At 55.4% G+C, this 25,637-nt stretch overlaps 3 protein-coding genes across 5 annotated transcripts in view; 1 reads left to right on the top strand and 2 right to left on the bottom strand.

The window, feature by feature from the left end:
- ACOT7 (acyl-CoA thioesterase 7) overlaps positions 1–11,131 on the bottom strand; it is a gene marked incomplete at both ends in the record, with an annotated part of 90,202 nt that extends 79,071 nt beyond the window's left edge. The window contains one exon of the mRNA XM_082833352.1: positions 10,968–11,131. Within this exon, the coding sequence (XP_082689478.1) occupies positions 10,968–11,131 (164 nt within the window). The remainder of the gene's footprint in view (positions 1–10,967) is intronic.
- Positions 11,132–19,155: 8,024 nt separating this feature from the next.
- On the bottom strand, positions 19,156–20,125 carry HES2 (hes family bHLH transcription factor 2; the record flags this gene model as incomplete). Its single annotated transcript, XM_082832919.1, has 4 exons — positions 19,156–19,406; positions 19,493–19,592; positions 19,891–19,986; positions 20,081–20,125. 4 exons carry the CDS (start codon positions 20,123–20,125, stop codon positions 19,156–19,158), a joined length of 492 nt encoding a protein of 163 aa, XP_082689045.1.
- A 5,105-nt stretch (positions 20,126–25,230) lies between these two features.
- ESPN (espin) overlaps positions 25,231–25,637 on the top strand; it is a gene marked incomplete at both ends in the record, with an annotated part of 30,654 nt that continues 30,247 nt past the window's right edge. For all 3 annotated transcript variants that reach the window (XM_082865695.1, XM_082865694.1, XM_082865693.1), the window contains one exon: positions 25,231–25,524. In XM_082865695.1, the coding sequence (XP_082721821.1) occupies positions 25,231–25,524 (294 nt within the window). The remainder of the gene's footprint in view (positions 25,525–25,637) is intronic.

Raw genomic sequence — 25,637 nt, 5'->3', positions numbered from 1 at the left:
AGACGGTCGACCCATTTTGTGCCTCAGTCGCACGGAGAGGTCACTGGGACAAAGGGGACACCTTTCTGTCAGCCGGTGGTGACTCTCAGGACCCCCGTTCTATGGCACATAGGCATTCTTAGCCTTAGGGTTCTGGTACGTCTCAGGAGCCTCCCTCAGACTCACCCCGTGGCTGTATCCTCAGGAACTGGAAAATTTTGACCCTGAGAACCTCAAAAAGAAGAGGCTCATTTCCTTTTGTAACACGGCTTGGCCCCAGTATAAACTGGGGGACCGAGAACAGTGGCCTCCTAACGGCACACTAAATTATAACACGATCCTCCAACTTCATCTCTCTTGCCGGAAACAAGGAAAGGACTCCGAGGTTCCTTACATCCAGAGCTTTATGGCCTGTAGTCAGAATCTGGAGCTGAGGGACTCATGCCACCATGTGTCTTTCTGTTGCCACCTTATCCCCCCGACCCCCTCTGCCTCCCTCTCCATCAGATCTCCTAGGCGACCCTCTACTCGACCTTTCCTGTTCCCCACCACATCAACCCCCTTTGCTTCAGCCCCTGCCCCCGCCTCAACCCACAGCTCCCAACAGCCACCCCCTTATCAGGGCAAAAGCCCCCTCTTCCCTCCCCACACAAGATCGAGGACTGCCCAATGCCAGGAAACAGATTCTAATATGCTTCCCTTAAGGGAAGTAGCAAATGGAGACATGGGCACTATTAGATTCCATGTTCCCTTTCCCATGTCGGACATTTTCCAAATTCAAAACAAGTTAGGTTCCTTCGGTCAGGATCCCACCACTTCTATTAAGGAATTTCAGGCCCTCACCATAGCCTTTGACCTGACCCGGCAAGACATTCATGTAGTCCTGACCACCTGTTGTACTCATGAAGAGAAAAACAGGATATGGGCATCAGACCAAGCTTGGGCAGACGAGGCACAGCTCTGTTTCCAAAACCCAGATGGTTGGGGACCCATTTGGGCTGGCTAAATGACTCTCTTTGTCACTACACCCTCAATTTTAATCAGACTAGCCTGGAGTGGGATCCCTGGTCCGAGGAAAATAAATATGAGGTACACGAAGGTAATTTCACTTTGTGTTGGGGAAATTCAAGGAAAACTGTGACTAAGAAATATATTAATGAAGACCATATCCCCATAAACAGCTCGGTCCTGGGAACTAAATATGTGGGGATCGGTGTGACCACCAGACACTTACTTAGTTTAACCTCCTGGCAAGATTCTCCTCCAAAATATAACATAATTCAGCTAGTATTCAGAAATTTGTTATGCCAATGCCCCTGTCACACTCATAATCAGTCAGAGCCTGGATTCTCCCCTTTATGTATAGATGATTACTTCCTTGGAGTTTGGCCTTCCCAATATAATCCTAGGCCATGGGACCCCAGTCTATTTCCAGAGGAAAACTCCCAAAAGGTCAGAGCCTGGCTCTGGGGACCCACAGCAGGGGTATCCTTGAGGGGCACCGGATTTTCATTTCTATGTGGTAAAGGGGTCTAGCTGGATCTTCCCACACTTTGGAGGGGCTCCTGCACAATTACTGCTGTGGTCCCAGAGGCGACCATTATGACTACAAAGGCTTTAGCTTCCTCAGGAAGCATTCCCAGCCTTGGATCCTTCCTCGAAGAGGCCATAAGACCTGTCCTGGAAAGACAAAAATGAACCGCTGCTTGGTGGGGACATGCTTATGCTAACCCAGTCCTTGATCAGCCTGAAATAGTATGTAGTGTCCTTGGAGGGCTCTTCTCGTTTGCAGGCACACCCCCCTTAGAGAGGAGCGTTCTCCCTCTCACCATCACGGTCCAGGAGCCTTGGAAGGCAGCGGTAGCAGCCACTGAGGAACAGCAGTCAGCCCCAGGCTCTCTGGCTGAGGGGGTTTTACAAAATAGGACGGCCCTTAATGTTACAACAGCTGAGGCGGGGGGTATCTGCTAAATGAGACAGGCTGCTTCTATATTAATACCTCTGGCCAGGTTGAAGAAGACCTTCAGATTCTAAAGAAAAACATCAAATTAATAGAAGATTTAAAAGAGAGAGCAGGACAGGGCCCCAAGCTGGCTTTCCAACCTCTCTCCTCTATGGGGATCCAGATATGGACGTGGCTATTGCCCTGTTGGGACCATTAATCCTGATGGCCTTTGTTTTGTTGTTTGGCCCCTGCATTATTAACACATTATCTCAATTCATCTCCCGACAGGTTCAAAAGATTCAGTTCCAGATGGTGCTACAACAAGAGTACCAGCCAGCTGGCACACGGAATACACTGGAACAAACTGCCTAATCATCGTGCAGGATCTCATCTCCCTCCGTAAATATACCCTGATAGAGAGTGGGCATTGGGACCCAGGGCCCCACAATGCCCCTGTCCAGCAGGAAGCAGCCAGAGAGATTGTCGCCCCTTCTCCTTACAAAAAGGGTTCCTGAACGCCTAAGAAGGAGATAGGCAGGTAGGTAGACGTGAGCAGGGTATCCCATAGGGCCAAAGAATTGGCCCTGTAAATAAAGAGAGGGGGCAACGTAGTGTCCAAGGACAAAGAAGAAGATAAACTCAAAGGGCCAATATTGCCGGAACAAAGAGTTACAGGACTCCCGTCACTCTGTCACAATGGGACCACTGCCATGTCCCAGGGCCCTCCCAAGCAGCATGCCCTGTCCCTTTCCCATCCCATATAAGGAAAGACATTTGCCCAGTTTTCCTCCCGCTCAGCACGCTGAAAGTATACATACTCTGACCAGTTAGCAGATGACTCGCAGGTCCCCTGGCTATAAAAACAGACAAGCAACCCATGCTCATTGTCGACTTTCCCTGGCTACCAGGAAGTCGGCCAGCTGTTCTTGCAGCAACGCTTCTCTTTAATAAACTCTGTCTTCCTTACATTCTGCCTTGTGTCTGGAAATTATTTTCCAACCTGCGCTCAGATCACGACATGTAAATATCTCAGCATTCCCTCGGAAAGATAAAGACTCCGTTTTAAAACAGAACCACAGGAATTCCCTGGCAGTCCAGTGGTTAGGAGTCAGTGCTCTCACTGCCGGGGGCCCCGAGTTCGATCCCTGGTCAGGGAACTAAGATCCCACAAGCCAGATGGTGTGGCCAAAAAATAAAAATAAAAACAGAATCACAAAACAATTATTCCACCTAAAATACGAACTCCTTAATATAACTTTTTTCTAATTGGCTTTATTCAACAATTCGTGAATTGGGCAGCATCCCATCTAGCAAGCAGAAAGGAGCTCCTCTTTTTCTTTTTTTTTAAACTAACATTTTTAAAAAAATAATAAATTTATTTATTTTTGGCTGCTTTGGGTCTTCGTTGCTGTGCACAGCTTTCTCTAGTTGTGGTGAGCAGGGCCTATACTTCGCTGTGGTGCATGGGCTTCTCATTGTGGTGGCTTCTCTTGTTGTGGAGCACGAGTTCTAGGCGCGCGGGCTTTAGTAGTTGTGGCATGCGGGCTCAGTAGTTGTGGCTCGCAGGCTCTAGAGCGCAGGCTCAGTAGTTGTGGTGCATGGGTTTAGTTGCTCCATGGCATGTGGGATCTTCCCAGACCAGGGCTCGAACCTGAGTCCCCTGCATTGGCAGACGGATTCTTAACCACTGAGCCACCAGGGAAGCCCAGTTTAATATCATTAAATATCAAGTAAGCATTCAAGTTTCCTCAGCTACGTCCTAAATGTTTTGAAATCTGCAATTGTGAACTGTTTTCATAACTGCCCAAAGCAGGAAAGAACTCAAATGTTCACTGTCTGATAAAGAGATAATGGAGATTACTAGGCAACAACAGCAAGAATCACCGACACACACACACACACACACACACACACACACACACACACATACACACGTGTGAAACTCACAAGCATTGTGCTGAGTCTATGACTCCATTGATGAGAAATTCTAGAAAAGGCAAAACTAGTGATAGGAAGCATACCTGTTTGCCAGGGGCCAGAGCTGGGAGGAAACCAAGTGCAAAGGGGCAGGAAGGCACTTTTTTTTTTTAGAAATGTAATTAATTTATCACTTATTTATTTATTTATTTTTGGCTGTGTTGGGTCTTGGTTGCTGCGCGTGGGCTTTCTCTAGTTGCCGTGAGCGGGGGCTACTCTTCAGTGTGGTGCGTGGGCTTCTCATTGCAGTGGCTTCTCTTGTTGTGGAGCACGGGCTCTAGGCTCTCAGGCTGCAGTAATGTGGCATGCGGGCTCAGTAGTTGTGGCTCTAGGGCTCTAGAGCGCAGGCTCAGTAGTTGTGGCACACGGGCTTAGTTGCTCCACGATATGTGGGATCTTCCCGGAACAGGGATCAAACCTGTGTCTCCTGCATTGGCAGGCGGATTCTTAACCACTGTGCCCCCAGAGAAGTCCCCAGGAAGGCACTTTTTGAGGTGGTGGAAAAGTTCTATGTCACAACTGTGATCATTACACAGGTGTACACATTTGTCAAAAGTGAACCGTACATTAAACATAGGTACATTTTATGGCACATACATTATACCTCCGTAAAGGTTGTTTTTAAAAAAAGCATAACTACAATATAATTACCTCACCTTAAAAAACAAAGCGGAAAAAAAAAAAAAAAAAAAAACAAAGCGGGGTGTGGGGGGCTTCCCTGGTGGCGCAGTGGCTGAGAGTCCGCCTGCCGATGCAGGGGACACGGGTTTGTGCCCTGGTCCGGGAAGATCCCACATGCCACAGAGCGGCTGGGCCCGTGAGCCATGGCCGCTGCGCCTGCGCGTCCGGAGCCTGTGCTCCGCAACGGGAGAGGTCACAGCAGTGAGAGGCCCGCGTACCGCAAAACAAAAAACAAACAAACAAAAAGAGGGCGGGGGGGTGGGGAGCGGACGGAATTATCTGGCGGTCCAGTGGTTAGGACTTCTCGCTTCCACTGCAGGTGGCCTGGGTTCGATACCTAGAACCCTGGTCGGGGAACTAGTGAGGCAGGAGATAGATGGGCTCCGGGCTAGGCATTTACAACTGGCCTCCTGTTTACATTTCTTGGGGCAGGAAAAAGGTGGGCTTCAGGCCTGACACTTACAACTAGCCTCCTGTTTGCATTTCCTGAGACAGGAGATAGGTGGGCTCCAGGTTAGATATTTATGACCAGCCTCCTGTCTGCCCTTCGAGATAGAAATAACAAGAGAAACAGGGTAAATAGCTGGACTTTGTCTCCTTTGGACACTTTACGATAACAGTCATGGCAGGAACAGAGAGGGGCTAAACCTTGCTTGAGGAAAAGATCAAGAGGTCTTATATTTCCCATCCTTGGGGCAAGGGAGACATTGCACCTGTGCAGAAAGGCTCCTTGGGGGTCAAAAATCACCCAGAATAGGTGATGCCAAGGCCCCCCTTAGGCCTCTGGGCCGGAATCCATCTTGGAAAAAAGTTGTGCACACAGGCTGGGGAGGGTCCTAGGGCAGGTCAGGTGTGGAAAAAGAAACCAGATAATTGGCCAAAGGTAAACAAAGACCCGGAAGAACTGCCCCATATAAATGACTTAAACCCTCTTCAATGTTCCTCCTCATTAGGGGGGACGCCCACACCCTTCCTCTCCGGGTGTGCATCTCTGCCCTGCTTCTGTCTTAACTAAACAGTTTCTCTGTGAGCTCTCCCACGTGTTGTGCTGTGTCTCTAATGATAAACTCTGTACCTGTTTTTACACTTTTTGCCTCCTTGAGAAATGCATTTTTCAGTGGGGGTAAGAGCCAGGGGAACTTTGCTTCTAGACTCTAGCCCCTGGTGAACTAGTGGCTAGGATTCCTGGTTTTCATCCAGGCTGCCCAGGTTCAATTCCTGGGAAGGCACTAAGATCTTGCTTCAAGCCACCACTCACTGCTGCTGCCTCTCCAAGATCACTAGGGTCACGCAGGCCTTGTGGCAGGGCCAAAAAAACCACCAGAAATTCCTTAGTATCCCTAACTGTCAAGGGACTATTCACGTTTCCCCAAGTATCTCATAAATGTTTTAAAATCTTTATTTTGGGGACTTCCCTGGTGGCTCAGTGGATGGGACTCCGCACTCCCAGTGCGGGCGACCCAGGTTCAATCCCTGGTCAGGAAACTAGATCCCACATGCATGCCGCAACTGAGAGTTCGCGTGCCACAACTGAGGAGCCCACCTGCCACAACGAAGGAGCCCGTGAGCCACAAATAAGGAGCCCGCCTTCCACAACTAAGACCCAGTGCAACCAAATAAATAAATAATTTTCTTGTTTTTTTAAATCTGCATGTTGTTGACTTTTCTACTGAAGCATAATTTGCATGCAGAAAATCAGTATTTATAATAAGCTTCCTCAGTTATTCAGATGTAGGTAGCCTGCAGGCAGGGTGACCATATAATTTACCCTCCTCCTCAAGATACCTCCGAGAGTGAAAGAAAGTGGACTGGGAAGCACAGGGAATAGTCACCCCAGGCTGGGCCCCATCCAGAGAAGCGCCACCTACAGGAGGAAGCAACTCCTGGCCTGACTGAAACCAGGGAGCTGGGAAGCAGTGGTGCCAAGGCGAGGGCAATGCCAGGCTGCCCGGCCCACTGACGGGGAGGCTGCATGGTGGGTGAGCACAGCCTGGCCCACCACAGGCTCCCTGGGCTGCAAAGACTGCATCTTCACCCACAGCTCCTGCATCCCCGCAGGAAGGGAGCCAGCACTGTGCATCGCGTTATGGAATGCCCCAGAATACTAACTCCGAGTGCGGTTTCTGTAACTCAGATTCTACGTTTTCACTGACTTCCCTGTAAACCCAAAGACAAAGCCCCAAAGAGAAAAAATTCCAAACGGGCATACCTCGAAGATAAAGCAAGTCACATGACTATTCTGGCTTCCCAGTGCATATAAAAGTTATGTTTACACTATCAAATGTGTAATAATTTTAAAAACTCTTTATTTTATACCTATGACATGAGGACTATAGCCAATATTTTCTAATAACTATAAATGGAGTATAACCTTTAAAAATTGTGAATCACTATATTGTACACCTGTAACTTATGTAATACTGCATAGCAACTATAAGTCAATAAAAAAATTTTTTTAGTTAAAAAAACTTTATCGCCAAAACATGCTAACCATCACCTGACAACACAAAGTTGCCACAAACCTTCAATTTGTTAAAAAAAACCAAAAGCGATATATTCAAAGTGCAATAAAGTGAGACGCAAGAAAACGAGGGTGTGCTTGTACAAAAATTCAAGTCCATTCCACTAATCTTTATTGGCACATCTACCAGATGTCAGGCACTTTGCTGGGCATTCATGGTACAGCAGTGAACAAAGCAATCCCTGAGCTGAAGACACTTCCTAGCGGATTTACACCTACAAGCAGGGCAAGCAAAAGGAAACTCTGCAGACCTCACACATCTCCCTACAAAGGACTCCAGGGCATCTGCCCTGGGCCACGTACCTTCCAAGGTCCCCCTCCGTTAGCTCTGTTGTTGGGAGAGCTGCCTACAGTCCCCAGAAAGCTTCCAAGCTTCCCTTAGGAAACCCTGCCCCTCAGAGGCCTACCAGGAATTCTGGTTTTTAAATCCCTCTACTTATTGCACTGTCCCATAAGGTAGCCACCAGCCACAGGAGGCCAGCCCGTATGCATTTAAATAAATTTAAATGAATGCAATTAAAAATTCAGTTCCTCCATGTCTGACTGCATTTCAGGCACTCATTGGCCACTTGCGGCTAGTGCCTAGCGTACTGGACAGCGCAGACGCGGAGCATCTCCATCACTGCAGAAAGTTCTAGTGGATGTTGTACTCTCCACCAACCTGGTATGGGACATGTCCTTCAATTTCACTGCGACCAACACCCAGGGGCTCCTACTAGGGGCCCACACTGATGCCATGATCCAGCCTCACAACCGGGTGTGAATGTGAGGCCGAGCAATGGAAAAGCACGACAATGGAACACCGGACAGGGAACAACACACCAGCTGCCTTCGCTCCCTTGGCTGTCAGGGCCCGAGGCCGCCCTAGGCCAAGGCTTTACCCTCTGAGAGCCTCATTTTCCCCCATCGGTAAAATAACAGAGTTGGGCTGGGGGCTCCTAGGGGCCATTCTGATTCTGACATTCTAGAACTCTGACTCCAACAAGGAAAAAAGCAATTTGCTAACAAAATGTGAACTAACATCATTCAGAATAAACCAAAAGAAAAATGCTCTTCTGAGACTTTAAATGCTGTCCCAGAGCCTGCATCCGTAGGGCTCGATGAAAAGAAGGAGGGACATGGGAATTCCCCGCAGTCCAGCAGTGAGGACTCCACGCTTCCACTGCAGGGGCACAGGAGGGTACAGCACACCGCAGTGGTCTGGCTGTCCAAAGTTTGGGCTCTCAGGGGTAAACACCCCCCTCTGTTTTCAACTGCCCAGCACTGTGCCAAAGGTTTTAATCCTCACAGCCACCATGAAACAGGCACTGTTATTACCTCCGATTCACAGACAAGAATACTAAGGCCTAAAGCCCACGCCTGCAGGAGGCAGAGCTGGGATTCGAACCTAGGCCCTTGGCTTCCTGAGCCTGGGTCCCACTTTTCAGACAAAAAGAGCTTCCGTTTACTTACAAGGTGCCAGCCATTCTGCCAAGCTCTAGATACACTTTCTTTAGCACTCAGAACAGCCCATGATAAAACGGGTCACAGAAAGTTAGGCAGCTTCCAAGGGGCGGAGGCCACATTCACACCCAGGCCTGGGACTAGAAAGCTGGCTCTGACCACTGCCCTCCCCAGACTTTAGGGCCCCTAGCCCTTCAACACCTCCTTCTGACCGAGAGCATGGGACCCTCTTAATCATCTAGGATGGCGGTGGGTGTGGCGTCCTCTCCCTGCTAGACTGTGAACCTGCTAAGCTGGGGACTGAATTTTCCATGTCCGGGTCCCTCCCTCAGGGCACTTCACCCCTTGGAGGCATCCAGTGAAGCTTGTTAAATTCATGGGCTGGGTTGCCCTAGGCCAGGAGGCTCCTCTTTCAACATGGGGTGTCAGCTCAGATGTCCTTAAAGGGCTCCCCACCCTGCTACATCCACTCCAGTGTCCTGGGGTTTCTCAGGGCCAAGTCGCTGTGACCACGGGCCTCATCACAACCCCTCCAACTCCCCTGGGCAGTTGTGTTGGCCACCTGAGGCTCACCTCAGCCAGGTATCCTGCCCACGTGTCCCCAGTCAGAGACAATATGCCATTGTGAATATATGAGCGGCAGCCCAGCAAGCAAGCACCGTGGGTAAGAAGAAGTGTGCGCATACATGTGGAAGTGTCCAGGCTATCCAAAAGCCTATTAACTATGTTAGAGGCTGGTTTTTAAAAAGGTAGTATGTATAGACGGGCTATTCATCATCCTGATGAAGTAAATAAAAGCCCAGCCTTCCACGAGTAGATTGAAATCAGTATTTTCTTTTGTGGGGAACGCAGTGGAAAGAAAGTGGGTCTGGAGGCAGAAGACCCATGAGGAGCTGTGCTTCCCCGCCCCCAGCCCTGGGCTCTTGTGGCCGGATGACCTTACAGAGGCAATGGGTCTCCCGGGACCTCAGTTTCCTCTTCCCTGACAAGAGTGGTGGGCTCCCTGCCATCCTCCCTCCCAGGGGTGCTGGACAAACCAAGCGAGATGAGAGATGTTACGAGCCCTTAGCAAATCACAAACTGCAAGGTCACCCGGCCAATATGAGGCAGAGACCGACCCAAGCACCTGATCCAGGCCCGTCTGTCTCCCGATATCAGTTACTTCTATTATTTTTGCCCTCGGAACCTGAAGTGGGTGGCGCCAAGATGGCCACACAGCCAATAACAAATCAATGGCGCAAGGCTCCCCCAAAGATTTCTTCTCCCTAGAGAAGTCAAAACTGACCTTGAGGTCAGGAAAGGACTTTGACTCAGTCAGAAGTGGGGGTGGGTTCAGGGCACCCCACGATCCAGCACTGTCTGCCGAGCCTTTGCCTATTCCGAGGAGATGTCACCATCCACAGGAAACTAACCTGGCTTGGACCCAAGGTCAGTGTGACGCCCGGTCTCCAAATCTGAGGCACCGGGCCCCAAACAGGAAGGCGGGGTCACTGTCAACAGCGCATCAAGCAGCACAGGCCCTGTTGCAGGCCCCAGCGCCCGTTCGGCCTTGCCAGACTCCTCGCTCTTCCTTAGCTCAGGCTCCAATGCCACCATGCCTGCTTCCGTTCTTAACGACGGAATGGAAAGTAACCTTGAGGCTGCCCTCCCGCATCTGTCGGAAATGAGCCGGCTCGTGATCTCCGGCGTCCTCGGGGCCCTCTATATACCGGTGCCGGTGGCGGAAGGCAGGGATGGTCCCCTGACAAGAACAACCCCTTGCCCCCTTTGTGTGAGATGCTTCCGGGCTCAATGGACCATCCTCTGTTCTTAGCCGTGAACTGTTAGAGGGGAAAGGTATTTACCGTTCTTCCTGTTTTCAGCCGCCTCCCGCCCAAAACCGTGGCAGGGCACTGAAGGGACCGCATATGTGCAGCCCCCGCCCACTCGGGCGCCCACCGATGGGCTCAACCGGCTCCGGCCGCCGCCCAGCGAGCGGGTTACCTGCGCCGCACATGTCGGGGGATCCGGTTGGCTTTGAACCACCGCCCGGATAACGACCCCGAATTAGGGGGCTCACTGGGACCTGGGCTGGGGCTCCGGGGCGCTCGGGCAACGGGCGGGGCGGGACGTGGTGGGGCTGTGCTCCGACCCCCGCCCGGGGAAGGGCGCCGCGCCGCTTCCTCCCGCAAACGGCCTGCGTGACCTCGGCGCCGCCCCGCAGATGCGCCGGAGGCCGGAGCGGCGGCGCGCGGGGAAGCAGCCGGATCTGCGGCAACCGAGGCGCATCCCGGCCGCGGCGGGCGGGCGGCGGGGTCCGGAGGCGACCGGCCCGGCGGGGGCGGCGACTGGGGAAGGGAAGGCGCGGGGCCGGTGGGGGTCGGCCAGGCCCGGGCAGCGACTCGGAGTCCTGGCCGCCCGCCCTCCGCGCGTCCCTCTTACCGGCAGATCTGGATGGCGGACGGGGTCTCGGCGGCGGGGCCCGACATGGTGGCGGCGGCGGCGGCGGCGGGAGCCTGAGGGAGCGCGCAGGTGTCTGGCAGGCCCAGCGCTGAATGAATTAGCCCGGGCGGTGCCGTGGAGGGGGAGGGGAGAGGCGGAGCCATTGCGCCGGAGAGGCGGGGCCTGTGCGCCGGCGGCGAGTCGAACGCAGCCTCCTGCGAAGCCCCGCCCCTCGCACCCGCCCTCGTCCCGCCCCCGGGCCGGCGCCGGCTCCCCAGGCGTCCGGTTCTGGCGGCGGCGGGGCCGCGGTGGGGCGCCGCTTCCAGAAGGTTCGGCGGCGGTTGGGCGGAGCCGGCGCGGGACTGGGCGACCTCGAGGGTCAGCCTGGCCCCGCGTGGCGCGTGTTTGTATGCGGCCTTCCCCCTGCCCGCGCCCGGCAGTTCGGGAGGCCGCGACCGGTACTCGCCTTCTCAGATCAGCCCTGAGAGGAAATTGGGGGCGGTTTCCCGTAAAGGAGCATTCATGGCCGAGCTGGGAGGCACGTGGGTGCACAAAACGGGGAGCCAGGAACCATCAGGCCTCAGCGAGTGTCTCTTGCTGCAGGAACACGCAGCTGCTGGAGAGAAGCCAGGACCTGGGGTCCGTCTACACCGCCCGCTGTATACCACCTCTGGGTTGTTCCAAAAAGACTTCCTGAGAGTGCTGAGCGTTTGCTTGGGGGTGCGTGTCGTGCAGTGAGGAGCTGTAACGATGCTGCTCTGTTCCGTTGCACACTCTGTGCCCAGCAGTGGAGTCCAGGCCAAGTCGGTGTCACAAAATCCACCCAGAAAAGAGGGGAAACGTGATCACATCTCTGTGCTGTAATTTTTTAAAATTATTTACTTATTTATTTGGGGGCTGAGTTGGGTTTTCCTTGCTGCGCGCGGGCTTTCTCCAGTTGCGGCGAGCGGGAGCTACTCTTCGATGCGGTGCACGGGCTTCTCATTAAGGTGGCTTCTCTTTGTTGTGGAGCACGGACTCTAGGCATGGGGGCTTCAGTAGTTGTGGCACGTGGGCTCAGTAGTTGTGGTGCACGGGCTTAGTTGCTCTGTGGCATATGGGATCTTCCTGGAGCAGGGCTGGAGCCCGTGTCCCCTACGTTGGCAGGGGGATTCTTAACCAGTGCACCACCAGGGAAGTCCCAATGTGCTGTAATTTCAGAGAGCCATTACTCCGTATGAGACTTGACTTTGTCCCAATTTTTTACAATATACATAAATTGCTTCTGTAGTCAGATTTTTAAAAATCATAACCCATGGAACTCAAGCTCGCCCATTTATACTGAAATAACTCATCCTGGTTACTCCTGCATTACCAGACCAGCGAGGCGGCCCACCACACATCTCTAAGTCCCAGGAACAGAGGGAGCTGACCGATCATGTCTATCATTTCAAGATTATTACACTAAAAGTTTCGTTTTCTAGTGTGCAAGCATCTAGGGTCACCAACCCTATTTAACCACCACGTCTTCGCAGTATGGGTCCTGAAATGGATGGATTTCTTATGATGGGACCCGGGAGCAACAGCCAGCTTTGGAGCCTCAGGCAAGGCGAATTCCTTATCTGTTAAATGGGTGTAATAATACTCACCTTCCAGACCTTTAGGAAGATTAAATGAGATAATGAAAGTAAGGGGCCCAGCACACGAATAAGTTAGGGCCTCTCTTCCTCTCTGTGGTCACCTTCCCTGCTCATTCTTTCTCTCTAAACAACCCTTCCCAGACAGTGCAATGGAATGAGGATTTCTGAGGCCCTGCCCTACTTTTATAGGTGGGCACATCACCAGGAGAGTTGGAGATATTCTGTTCTTTTCTTTTTCTAATATTTATTTATTTGGCTGCACCGGGTCTTAATTGTGGCACTCGGAATTTTCATTGTAGCATGTGGGAACTTTAGTTGCGGCATGTGGGATCTTTTAGTTGTGGCATGCGGGATCTAGTTCCCTGCATTGGGAGCGTGGAGTCTTAACCACTGGACCACCAGGGAAGTCCCCATTCTGTTCTTCAGAAAGCTCAAAATCTGATTGGGGGACAAATCCAGGACACAAAAAACCTGGCTCTGACCACCTGCTGGACTAACTTCCTAGACTGAGTGGTTCCGGATTAAATAGCCAGGTCCCAGGACTTCCCTGGTGGCGCAGAGGTTGAGAATCCGCCTGCCAATGCAGGAGACACGGGTTCGATCCCTGGTCCGGGAAGATCCCACATGCCACGGAGCAACTAAGCCCATGCGCTACAACTACTGAACCTGCACTCTAGAGCCCGCGAGCCACAACTACTGAGCCTGCGTGCCACAACTACTGAAGCCCGCACGCCTAGAGCCCATGCTCCACAACAAGAGAAGCCACCACAATGAGAAGCCCGTGCGTCTCAATGAAGAGTAGCCCCCACTCGCCACAACTAGAGAAAGCCCGCACGCAGCAACGAAGACCAACGCAGCCAAAAATAAATAAATAAATAAATAAAAAGAAATTACTAACACATTGTTTTAAAAAAAGTGCAAACTTCCAAATTGCCCCCAACCAAGATAGTAAATCAAAACAATGTAGATTCCTAGAGTGGCAAGAATTAATGCCAGACTTAAAAGACCTAAAGGATGCATCGCAGCTTCATTTACTTGACCAGTCTGGTTCCTGAGAAACCAGATGGATCCCAGAGGACCCAGTTGAGTAGCTGCCCCAATTCCAGATAAGGTATCTTTTAGTTTACTGTTTGGTGGTAAAATACACATAAAATTTAGCATCTCAACAATTTTTACACGTGCAGTTCAGAGGTATTAAGTACATTCACAGTGCTGTGCAACCATGACCACCATTCCATCTCCAGAACTCTTCTTATCCTGCAAAACGGACACTCTGTACCCAGCCGAATGCTAACTTCCCATTCCCACCCCCGCCCAGCCCAGCCCCCAGCTGCCCCCATACTCAGGAGTGGCCTCTTTGCTGAAGTATATATATATATATATATATATATATATATATATATATATATATATTTTTTTTTTTTTGCCTCACCATGGGATCTTAGTTCCCCAACCAGAGATTGAGCACCATGCGCTCGGCAGTGAAAGTGGCGAGTTCTAACCACTGGACCGCCAGGGAGTTTCCGCTCAAGCAGATTGACCCCCCCAATCAGGTGAAAGGTATGAGGCTATTGACTCAAACACAGGGAATCAGAACCCCTGGAGGTGGGACTCAGAAATCTGCATTTAACAAGCTTTCCAGGTGGTGCAAAAAATTGCCGTGAATGACGTCAATGTTTGTGTGAGTCTATACCTTGTAATATTTAGCCTGAAACGGGTGGAGGAAGCAAATGGAAGGCATTTGTCTTGTTATCGTCATTGAAGGAGACCCAGAGCCCATTCTGGGTAGAGGTGGATTTACCATGAGGCTGATGAGGCTTAAGCTTGGATCGCCCACAAGCAAGGACAGGTAGTAGAATGTTCTAGGAGGGAGTTCCCTCGCCGTCCAGTGGTTAGGACTCTGTGCTTTTACTGCCGAGGGTCCAGGATTAAATTAAAAAAATTCTAGGAGCAGGGGGAGGCCAGGATTGTCACCAGGAAGCGTATTTATGGAAGCATGTTGGTAAATTGCTTAAGGAGAAACCAAAAGGGATGGGACATCAACCTGCAGGCACCACTAGTTTGAAATGACTCATTTTTTCCTTCTGAATAAATATTCACTTCCATCCTAAATCTATACTCATAATTTTACATGTTTTCTTACTTAGGGCCTCAAAATGTAGTCCCCATAAAACCTGAATCTGTCTCTGATTTCTGAGGTCCAGAATGGTTCTTTGTTCTTTAAGAACTTTGTCCTGTGTTCCCCGAGGTTTTTAATTCACCAAGCACCAAGACAGGCGGCTCTCGGGCCCTCCCTCCAAACAGAACCAGCGGCAGGCACATGTTCAGCTGGAAATCTCCTTCCTTAGCCCCCAGGCCAGGGAACCCCTCGCTCACAAAGCGCGGTCGTAGGACCAGCCACCAGCCCTTGCTCCCTACTGCCCCCCAATGGCCCTTTGGTGACAAGACACCACGTGTGCACCTAGGCTGTGCCCTCTAGCGCCCTTCTCATGCTCCTGAAACCATTCAGAGTTTTATTACAGCTGCTTTAAGTGGCTGGGGCTTTTGCCAGGGGCTCTCAAAACCCAGAGTGAAACCAGTTCCTCCCTGGGAACCCTCAGTGGGTGGCTGCCTTCTCCCCAACATCGAGTGCCCCAGCAGCTCTCTGCAGCGTGGCCACCTGGCTGCACAGGGACGCACACGCGCACGCAGGCACCCAGCACCCCAGAGATGCACCCACACGGGGAAGGGGGCCAGGCAAAAAGTAAAACCAAGGGAAATAACACCATTGGGTGGGTTAGTTCTCTGGACCGGCTATAGCAAGCTGGTGTGTGTGTGTGTGTGTGTGTGTGTTAAATAACCAATTATTGCTTTAACAATCTCTTGTCACTTTATTTTTAATTTTTTGGCTGTGCCGCGCGGCATGTGGGATCTTCGTTCCCCAACCAGGGATCGAACCGGCGCCCCCTGAATTGGAACCACAGAGTCTTAACCACTGGACCACCAGAGAAGTCCCACCCTGGTGTGTTTTTAAAAAGTAAATATGAGGGACTTCCCTGGTGGCTCAGTGTTTAAGAATCTGCCTGCCAATGCAGGGGACACGGGTTCGAGCCCCATTCCGGGAAGATCCCACGTGCCACGGGGCAGCTAAGCCCGTTTGCCACAACTATTGAGCCTGCGCTCTGGAGCCCACAAGCCACAGCTGCTGAGCCCGTGTGCAACAACTACTGAAGCCAGCACGCCTAGAGCCTGTGCTCCACAACAAGAGAAGCCACTGCAGTGAGAAGCCTGCACACCGCAACGAAGAGTAGCCCACACTCGCTGCAACTAGAGAAGGCCCGTGCACAGCAACGAAGACCCAATGCAACCAAACATTAATTAATTAAAAAAAAATTAGGGCTTCTCTGGTGGCGCAGTGGTTGAGAGCCCGCCTGCCGATGCAGGGGACACGGGTTCGTGCCCCGGTCCGGGAAGATCCCACATGCCGCGGAGCGGCTGGGCCCGTGAGCCATGGCCGCTGAGCCTGCGCGTCCGGAGCCTGTGCTCCGCAACGGGAGAGGCCACAACAGTGAGAGGCCCACGTACCGCAAAAAAAAAAAAAATTAAATTAAATATGGAGTCTTCCCTGGCGGTCCAGTGGTTAAGACTCTGCACTGCCAATGCAGGGGGCAAGGGTTCAATCCCTGGTCAGGGAACTAAGATCCCACATGCCTTGCGACAAGGCCAAAAAAAAAAAAAGTAAATATGGCTGCTTATTGATGTTTCGAGTAGGAGGTGGCTGCCTGCACATGATGGGGACGTGCTGCCGCTGTCTCCAGAATGGTCACCCCAAAGCACGGTGGCGAGGATTCTTCAAAGCCACAGATTTTTCCAGACGTTCCCCGCAGGCTATGTTCATTCTGATCCTATTCCGGATAAACCAGTGGAAGACTCATCCTCAGAGTCTGGGCTTCGCAGGTGGAGCAGAGTAATTTGTAAATGTTTATTAGAGGAGTCCTCCTTGGCAACCTGCTCTTCATCCTCATGGAAACGAGATCTGCCCTCTCCACATCAACTGCTGCTAGGGGACAGGTGGGGCCCGGCCCCAGCCTGAACCTCCCCGACAGCTCAGTGCTCTGATTGTCCTTAGGTCATTGGTCCATTTCACCCACTGGTTTATGAGACATGGGAGCCTTGCCTCTAACCAAGCGTGATAACCAGACAGAGTTAGACTCAGTCGTCATGGGACCAGAACAGAGAGGACATTGCAAGAGCTGTTCACTGGGCACTCTGTGAGCCTTATACGGATCATTAAATGCCCCCAAGCGAGGCGGCTTCCCACCCACGCAGAAGCCCGCTCTGCCCTCGGCTCACCTTTGGCCATGAGACGGGGCTCTGGGAATACCTGGGGAGCTGCCAGGGGGAGGCGCCTGCAGGGGCCCTGTAGGGGAGGGATGTGGGCATCCCTATTTCACAGGCCCAACTCAGAGGACCAGCTGAGACCTTCTAGGCAGGTCTTGCACGTCCCTGCTGGGAAACTGGCTTCTCGCCTCAGGCCCAGAGCCTCACCCACCCAGGCATGTCTCAGCTCCTTGCCAAGGCCTGACTGGCCTCCGGCTCAGATCCCCAGAATACCTGACCCTGTGTGTCACTGGCCTACCTACATGCCCCGTCCCTGATTGCTTGGACTGTGGCTTGATTGGGGTCAGATCAACGAGAGTCACAGAGTTGGGGACCCAGATGGGGCTCAGAAGCAAGCAGTGGTGGAAAGGAGGAGAGGGGCCTCTGGTTGGTCAGTTTTTACCGAATTTCGACCCATACTGAAAGTTCTTATTTAAAGGGACAAGGAGTCTGCCCAGTTTGTGCCGATGGATGGGAGTCCTTGACCCGAGGGGGAAACTTGAACTCTCGCGGTGAGCGTGGGCTTGTGGGTTACGTGGCCCCCTCCACTCGTTCCCGGCAGCTCAGGAAAGCAGGCTTGCGTTCCCAGGAACTGCCCTCCCTACTCTCCACACCCTTCCCCACATTTGTCCCGGGGAGCTCATGCTCTGGTGCGGCAGCTTTTCAAGGTGATATTAGGGCTCGGGGGATAGGAGTTGAGGCAACAGTCAGCCTGTCGGGGTTCAGTAGAGTGTGGGCCCGTCAATCACCCTTTCGTTGGCTCACGATGTTTATTGAGGACCCACCACGTGCCGAGTTCCTTGGGGACAGAGCGGTACACTCAGCCCCAGCCCTGCCCCGCAGGAGCTTACAGTCCAGCCAGCTGGGCCCAGACAGGCGGTAGGACAGCCCACCTTGCTGGGGGCTCACCTGCTGTCTTCACATTGACTTCTTCAGTAATGCCCACCGCTTCCCCACATCCTGCCACCAGAATCAGTGCCATGGTCATCATGGGTTTATGTGGCATAGCTCAACTTAGTGACCCCCCATCAGCTCTACCTTCTTGCTCCTGGTGCCCTGGTCCTAGTGCACAGGCTGTTGGACCAGGGACCGGGGGGGAGGACTCGCAACCTCCCGCAAATGCTCAGCGAATCCCCACGAGATGCTGGGAACACGACTGAGAGTGGGCCACAGATGCTCCGGCCTTCTCCTGGGCTCCACAGCACCCCACCATCACCACCGGACCTTTGAAGGCTCTCTGGTTTCCATGGGGAGGAAAGAAAAGTCTTAAGAACAAGGTGCTTCCAGTTATCTGTCCTGACAGTAGCAGAGAGCAGTTCAAAAGAGAAAATGAGAAAGGCGGATTCCTGTTCCTTAACCTGCCGTGTCACCCCTTGAATTTCTGCTGCTCCAGGACATGGGACCTGCTCACCTCACACTGGCACCAGCTCTGTGCTGGACCTGGGCCCTTCAAGGTGGCAAGCTTCCTTAAGGCCACAGGGTACCCTCATTCTTGTCCCACCCCTTCTTCACACCCCAAGACCACCTGGCCTGGTGTGTGGTACACAGGTGTTAACTTAATGCTTGGGGAAATAAATCCTCCCCAAGACTACCTAAGGAAGCCCCCACCCCCAGGGACACAGAGCCCTGGCTGCATCCTGTCCCTATAATTGGAAGCTTTAGGCAGGGAGCCCAGGAGTGGAGGTCATGGCTTCCCAGCCTTCAAAGCCCCTCGGGCCATTGCTGCTGTGTGCCCAGAGGTTACCGAGCTGAGCTGGCGAGAAGGCAGGTTCAAGCAGGGCTGGGAGGGTGGTGACCAGTCAGAGCAGACTGCTGCACCTGGCTCCGGTGAGCTCCTGGCCCAGCCCTTGGGCTGGTGCCAGCGCTGGGGCAGGTGTGTGGGCTGCCCAGGCAGCAGTGGCTGGCCCAGCTCTAGAACCCTTCCACCACCTGGGGTGGGAGGCTTTTTCTTCTCCCTGCAGCCACCTGCCCCTTCACCTCTAGCCCAGACACCCCAAGTTGGGGTTGAGAGTGGGCCTCTCCTCTTATTTCCTGAGCCTCCATGGAAGTCAGTCTGCCACACAGCTCACAAACGTCCGGGTCTGGCCAGGTTGTAGGTACCAAGCTGGTCCCCCGTGGTGGGAAGGAAAGCCGCCACCAAGTGCTTCCTCAGTCTGTCCAGCATTCCTGGTCCCACGCTGTCAGCAGGGTCCCGTGGGCCGGCCAGGGGACTACCAGGGCCGCCAGAGGCCTGGGTCCCGAGGAGGCGCAGGTGGCAAGGGCGCGGGCGGCGGGGAGGGCGCGGGCGGACCGCAGGAGTCCCCCGCGCGCCCGCCGTCGGGGGTGGCGCTGACCGCCCTCCGGCGCAAGTGCTCCAGCAGGCGAGCGCTCACGGCGGGCTCCAGGACACGGCGGGTGTGTAGCACGCGGGCCAGGCGCGCCAGGCAGGCGCGGTAGCCCTCGCGGTAGCTGTCGGAGGGCGCTGCGGACGGAGAAAGGCATGAGGCGCGGGGTGGAGTGAGGGGCGCGGGGCGCGGAGCCGGGCCGGGGAGGGGCAGGGTCACTCACTGGGCGCTGCCGTCGGGCAGGAGGACGCAGGCAGCTCCTGTAGGAAGCGCACGGTCATTTCCAGGATGTCCGCTTTCTCCAGCTTCGAGAAGTGGGAGCTCTGCGCCCGGCCACGAAGGAGAGGGACAGAGAAAGGGACAAACAAGACAGAGCTCCGGCAGGCTGCCGTGAGTACCGCGCTCCCAGGAGCTGGTGCCGGGCCTGCCGTAGCCCGCGGTGGGTCGGCTCCGCCGAGCCTGTCCTACCCGGGCTCAGCCTTGGGCGCCGCGCGTTGTCCCCTCGTCGGCTTCTCCGGCAAGGGCATCTCGGCCCGCCAGGCCTCCTCGCACCGCGCCCCGGGAGCCCCCTACCCCCAGCCCCAGTGCGCCCGGCCTGTAACCGAGCGCCCCGGCACTCACCTCCCTGCCCAGCAGCGACAGGATGAGGCCCTTGAGCTGGCTCAGGCTCTCGTTGATGCGCGCGCGGCGGCGCTTCTCCAGCAGTGGCTTCAGGCTCTGCAGGCGGGCGCGAAGGCCGCGGTTACAAGGGTCGCCGTCCAGGCCCCCGCCCCCGCCGCTCTGCGCCCTGCCGCCAGGCCCCGGCTCCTACCTTGCGCAGCTCCGCCGGGTCCCCTGCCCTCCGAGGCAGCCCCATGCTCGGCGGGAAAGCGGCGCCGCTGCCGGGCCCGCGCGTGGGAGACTTGTGCCCGCCCAGACACCGAGCGCAGACCGAGGCCCGCAGAGAGGTGTGGTGCGCGACCGGAGCGGACGCCAGTGGAGCGCGCGCCACGCCCGCAGCCCGGCTTTAAGGAGGCAGCGCGCCCGCTCCGCCCCGTCCCGCCCCGCGGAGCCAGTCCGCCTGTGGGTCCCACCTCCGCCTTTGTTCCTGCGCGGGGTTGGGGCGGAAGGGGGCACGGCGGAGGCCCCGAGTTCCCGCTCCAGGCCTCGAGTCCCATCTGCTGCAAGCCCGGGGCGCCCTCCTCCCAGAGCACCTGCAGGGGTGTGTGTGGGCGCCATCGAAGCCCTCGCTGCCCTGACCCTCGGGCAGGAGGCGAGCGGGTGGTGCCAGGCCCTTGTCCCTTCTTGTCCAACGCCGCCCTTCTTCCCTCATTCGGGATCAGCGCCTCCTCTGAGCCCCGCCCTGGGCTTGGGCAGGTTACCCAGCGGCGGCAGGACCCCCAAGTCCCGGGCCTCAGGGAGCTACCACTCGGGTTTCTACTATGGGGAGGGACTCGGCCCACCAGTTGTTCTGCGGGGCTGTAAGGGGAGACTGAGGCCCGGAAGGAGACCTCAACTTGCTTCGGCTCTAACGACTGGAAACTGGCCAGGCAGAACTAGGGCCCCGGTGGCTCCATAGAATTCTCCGGCCCTCACCGAGTTAGGGACCACCTGGTTCCCCTGTCCTCGGTTTTGAACGGGGAAACTGAGGCCCAGAGAAAACGAGGCAACCCAGGAGCGCCCGGAACTCATTTTCATTTCACTGGCTCCAGCTCCGGGCTCCCACCTACAGGACCGGCGGAGCTCACGTGACGGGCGGGGCGGGGCAGTCCTGGGCGCCAGCTCTTTGCTGCCCATCTCCTCCGTCCGGGCCCGCCTCCTCACCGCGTAGCTGGTGCTGCCGCAAACTGGCTGGGCGTCCCCCGCCCATCTGCTCGGAACTGCCCTCCGTCAACCGGCTGGCGGACTGCCGGGCCGACCCGCGGGCGGATGGCGGGCTGGACCCACCTAGCCAGGCCGGGAGGAGGAGCCACAGGGCGGAGCCTACCGGCGCTGTCCTGGGTGCTGGACGGGGCCCCTCCCCTCCGCCGCGCAAACCCCATCTCCGCGCGCCACCTTCGACGCTCCGCCTAAGTCCCCTCGGCCGCGTGCTCCCCAAGCAGGGCTTGAGAAGACCAGCGCGCCCATCAGGAAGGAGCCCGGAGCATCCGGGCGAGTGGGAGCTCACGCCACCCGTACCTGACTGGCCACCACTTATGGAGCACATGCTGTATGTCAAGCGCCTTTCGGCCCTCCTTTCCATTATCCCCCTAACAGTCCTAACTATGAGAATAAGTCAACACATCTAGCGGAGCAGAGCCTGGGCATGCCTGAGCCACTGTCTCCTCAAATTGAATCGTTGAGCTCAGGGTACCTATGGGCCGGCCTCCTCCAAGGTTATTAAATGTTCTCTCTCTCTCTCTCTCTCTCTCTCTCTCTCTCTCTCTCTCTCTTTTGGCCACACTGGCCTGGCTTGCGATCTTAGTTCCCCGACTAGGGACTGAGCCCGTGTACTTGGCAGTGAAAGCGCGGAGTCCTAACCACTGGACCACCATAGAATTACCTCATTAATTATTCTTTAGGGGCTCAAGAAAAGGACTTCATGGATCCTTAACTGATGCCCCACATGCCACCCCTGGCCACACACACTGGCTCACTCAGCTCTGTGCCGACAGGCCCCCCTGCACCAACATCTGCATCCTTGCTGAGATGCCCTGAAACTAGCTCCTGGGGAGGAAGGTTCTTTCTAGAACATCCCCCTCCATGCCTGTGGACCACGGTTTGAAGCCTGGAGGGTGGGGAAGCAGACTCCATTTTCAGTTACCCCAGATTTTAAGTCTCTCCTGTCTTCTCCTATTGCTGTTCCCTTCAACCAAAGGATTCTGGGGGTTTTGCTGGTTACCTGGAGGAAGAAGTCATTTATAACCAGGGGAACTTAGGTAAGACAACCAAGTGGACAGGGTATGGGGGTGCAGGTTTTAGGGAAGCTGGAACCACTTAGGGTACAGTGGGGACACACTCCACCTGGGTGCCTGCTCTTGGGTGGGGGGAGAGGTCTGAACAGGTGTTTTCCACACAACAGGTGGGCAGATGGCCTGATCCCAGCAGAAGAATGAGAGGAAGCCTCCTGGTGGGGGAGGGAGCCCCTCAACTGACATCTGGAGTGTGGGAGACATTGTGGGTGCTCTGGGAAAGGGGAACTTCAGGTGCAGAGGGAAGAAGGGCACAGCAGGGTCAGCCTCTGTGAGTGTCAGCCCCTGAGCTTTGCCCCTTTCTATTTGTGTCACTGTGGACAAGATACGTTAAAAAACCAAACCAAACAAACAATGTAAAAGAATGAAATTAGAACATTCTCTAACACCATACACAAAGATAAGCTCAAAATGGATTAAAGCCCTAAATGTAAGACTGGATACTATAAAACTCTTAGAGGAAAGCATCAGCAGAACACCCTCTGACATAAAGCACAGCAAGATTTTTTCGATGCACCTCCTAGAGTAATGAAAATAAAAACAAAAAATAAACAAATGGGATCTGATTAAACTTAAAAGCTTTTGCACAGCAAAGGAAACCATAAACAAAACCAAACATTTTAAAAAAAAACCTCCCTGTGCCTCAGTTTCCCCAGCTGTAAAATGGGTATAGTGTTGTACCTCTCTCATAGCATCCCTATGGGGCTAAATATGCAGGTTAAACCTGGCATGGTGCCTGGTAAGCAGTAGGGCTTACAAAAATATGTTCTTGCTGGCGTGGGTTCTCTAGAGATGCTGAGCAGGACCCCGTGGACCCAGTGCAGCCCAGAAAGGACAGAGAAGGCCTGGATCTCAGCCTGACTTTGAGTGGCATCCTCAGAAAGGAGTCTGACAAGATGGTCAGCAAGGATGAGTGCTCACGCGTGACTTTTATGGAGATGTCTCTGTCAGCAGCGGGAGCGGCTCAGGTTGTCTCTCCTGCCTTGCCCAGTGCCATAGCAGCAGCACGTCACCCTCATCTGGACCCCAAAATGACAAAACCATGCGACAGTTGAGGGTGTCCAGGACCAGGGGAGCCAACATGGGAGTGCAGGGATTTTTTTTTTTTTTTCATGGAGGAAGCACAAGGGAGGGGCCCTCAAGATAAGCCATTTAGCTCTTTGTCATCAAAGCACCCCTGCCACTCGCAGGCCTCAGGGTACAGCTGCGCTCGGTGGGCTAGAGGAGGGCGGCTCTGGCAGGCATCAAGAGCCAGTCGAAGCCCTGAGGCTGACAGGATAAGACGCCTCCCTCCCCTTGTCGCCTTGGGTAGGGGGTCCCAGACCCCAGCCGTCATAGGTCCCATGGGAGAGTGAGGCAGGTCTGGCGTGGTGAAAGTGGCTGGAAACCCACCTGGCCACTCAGGCCCAGAGGCTCCAGTTTAGGCGGGTGCCGTGGAGCACTGGAGCCCATTGCACGTGGCGCCACCTGGTGTTGGTCCCAGGGACTTGGATTCCCACTGTTCCCGGAAGCCGCTTCCCTCTAAGGCATTTCCAGCACCATCCTGTGCCTGTCCCGCTACCCGCTGGGTGAAATAGCCCAGTGCACAGCCCTCACGGGGCTTCAGTGGGGAGGTGGGGGGTGACGGGGAGGGCGGGGAGGAAGGGCACAGGATGTTTCAAAGTTGCCGATGTGCTGACTGTGCTCCCACAGCTACACAGCTCCCATCTTCTAGCAGTTCTTCCTCCTGTCCAGCCTGCTGTGCCTCCCTCCAGCTCCCACGAAGGGCTTCCGGCCAAGCAGGCAGGGTGGTTTGGCGCACGTGTGCTCTCCTGGCCCGCTGCCCTCCCAGGGCCATCCTGCCCCCTTGGGGAGGGGTCCTGGCCCTGCTCTCCGGGCAACTGCTCTGGCGCACCTCCCCATTGCCCCCCAGCCCTTGCTTTCCCGTCTCTCTCCATTCGGCAGCCCCGGGCCCTCAAGCTCACGATTGACTCCCCCACCTCAGACAGACAGCCAGCGGCAGCTCTGGGTGCTCTCTGAGGCCAGGGTCTCTAGATCCGGAAACCGGAGCCCACCAGGCATTACTGTCCTTTTCCCCTTCTCTCCCTCCCTGCCTCGGGGAGGCTACGTGGGCAGTTCTTGGGGGTCTGGAGGGACCGAGGAGGGCTGAGCGCCCAGCACCCATGGCCACCTGCCAGGGCATAGACCCAGAGCCCCTGAGGGACTTGTTAGGCCTGTTCCTAGCGTGCACGGCCTTTGCCCTTGAAGTCTCGCACGCCTGGAATGCGCCTACGTACGCACCTTTGAATAAAGCCCAGCCCACCGCACCTCCCCTTTCCCCGACTGCCCACGTAGCCCCTATAACTTACTAAGTCCCCGTTTTCCTGTTCTGATCACACTTGTCACTCTCTGGAACTGCGGTCATCGTTTGCTGGCTCGTGTCCCCCAGCGCCTAGGAACTGGCACTGGGTGGATGAATCAGTTCGTCTGGGGGCTCTGCCCGCCAGCGCCTGGACGGCTCTGATCACCGGGGTCTGATTTTTTTTTTAATATTTTGGCTGCACGGCGCGGCCTGTGGGATCTTAGTTCTCTGAGTAGGGATCGAACCCGCGCCCCATGCATTGGGAGCGCCGATTCTTGACCACTGGACGAGCAAGGGAAGTCCCGGGGTCTGCTTTTCGACCGGAGGTAAATATGGAGAGAAGTCCCTGGGCGCACCGCCTCTGTCACCGGAGTCCGGCCCTAGGCGCTGCTGCGGCTGGCGGGCGGGCGGGGGACTCGGACCGCGGCGGGCGGGGCCGGGCGGAGGCGGCGCGGGGGGCGGGCCCGAGGCTTAGGCTGGGCGCCGCGGGGGCCCCCAGCCCCAGAGCTCGGCGGAGGCGGAGCGGAGCGGGCGAGGCAGCGCGGGGCCGAGGCCGGGCCGGCAGCCGCTCCGCCTCCCCACTCGCAGGCCCCGACGGTCGCGCCGCGGGCTCTCCCGGTGCCCGAGGACAGACGCATGGCGCCCCGGGAGCAGCGCTGAGCCCCGGGTCCCGGCGCCGCGGGCGGCACCATGGCCCTGGAGCAGACGCTTCAGGCGGCGCGCCAGGGCGACCTGGACGTGCTGAGGTCCCTGCACGCCGCCCGCCTGCTGGGGCCCTGGCTGCGCGACCCGCTGGACGCGCTGCCAGTGCACCACGCGGCCCGCGCCGGCAAGCTGCATTGTCTGCGCTTCCTGGTGGAGGAGGCCGGTCTGCCCGCAGCGGCCAGCGCGCGCAACGGCGCCACGCCGGCCCACGACGCCGCCGCCACCGGCCACCTCAGCTGCCTGATGTGGCTGCTCTCTCAGGGCGGCTGCAGAGTGCAGGTGAGTCCGCGCCGCGCACGGGGCACCCGGGGGGGCTTCCTCCCCAGGAGAGAGTTCTGGTCTGGAGCCCTCGGGTCTTAAGGGGGGGTGGGCTTGGGAGCTCCCTCCAGAGG

The sequence above is a fragment of the Leucopleurus acutus genome (genome assembly GCF_964270905.1).
Source record: "Leucopleurus acutus genome assembly, chromosome: 2".
Lineage (NCBI taxonomy): Eukaryota > Metazoa > Chordata > Mammalia > Artiodactyla > Delphinidae > Leucopleurus > Leucopleurus acutus.
Note: the sequence above shows the minus strand (reverse complement) of the source record. Positions and strands in the feature narration are given on the sequence as shown.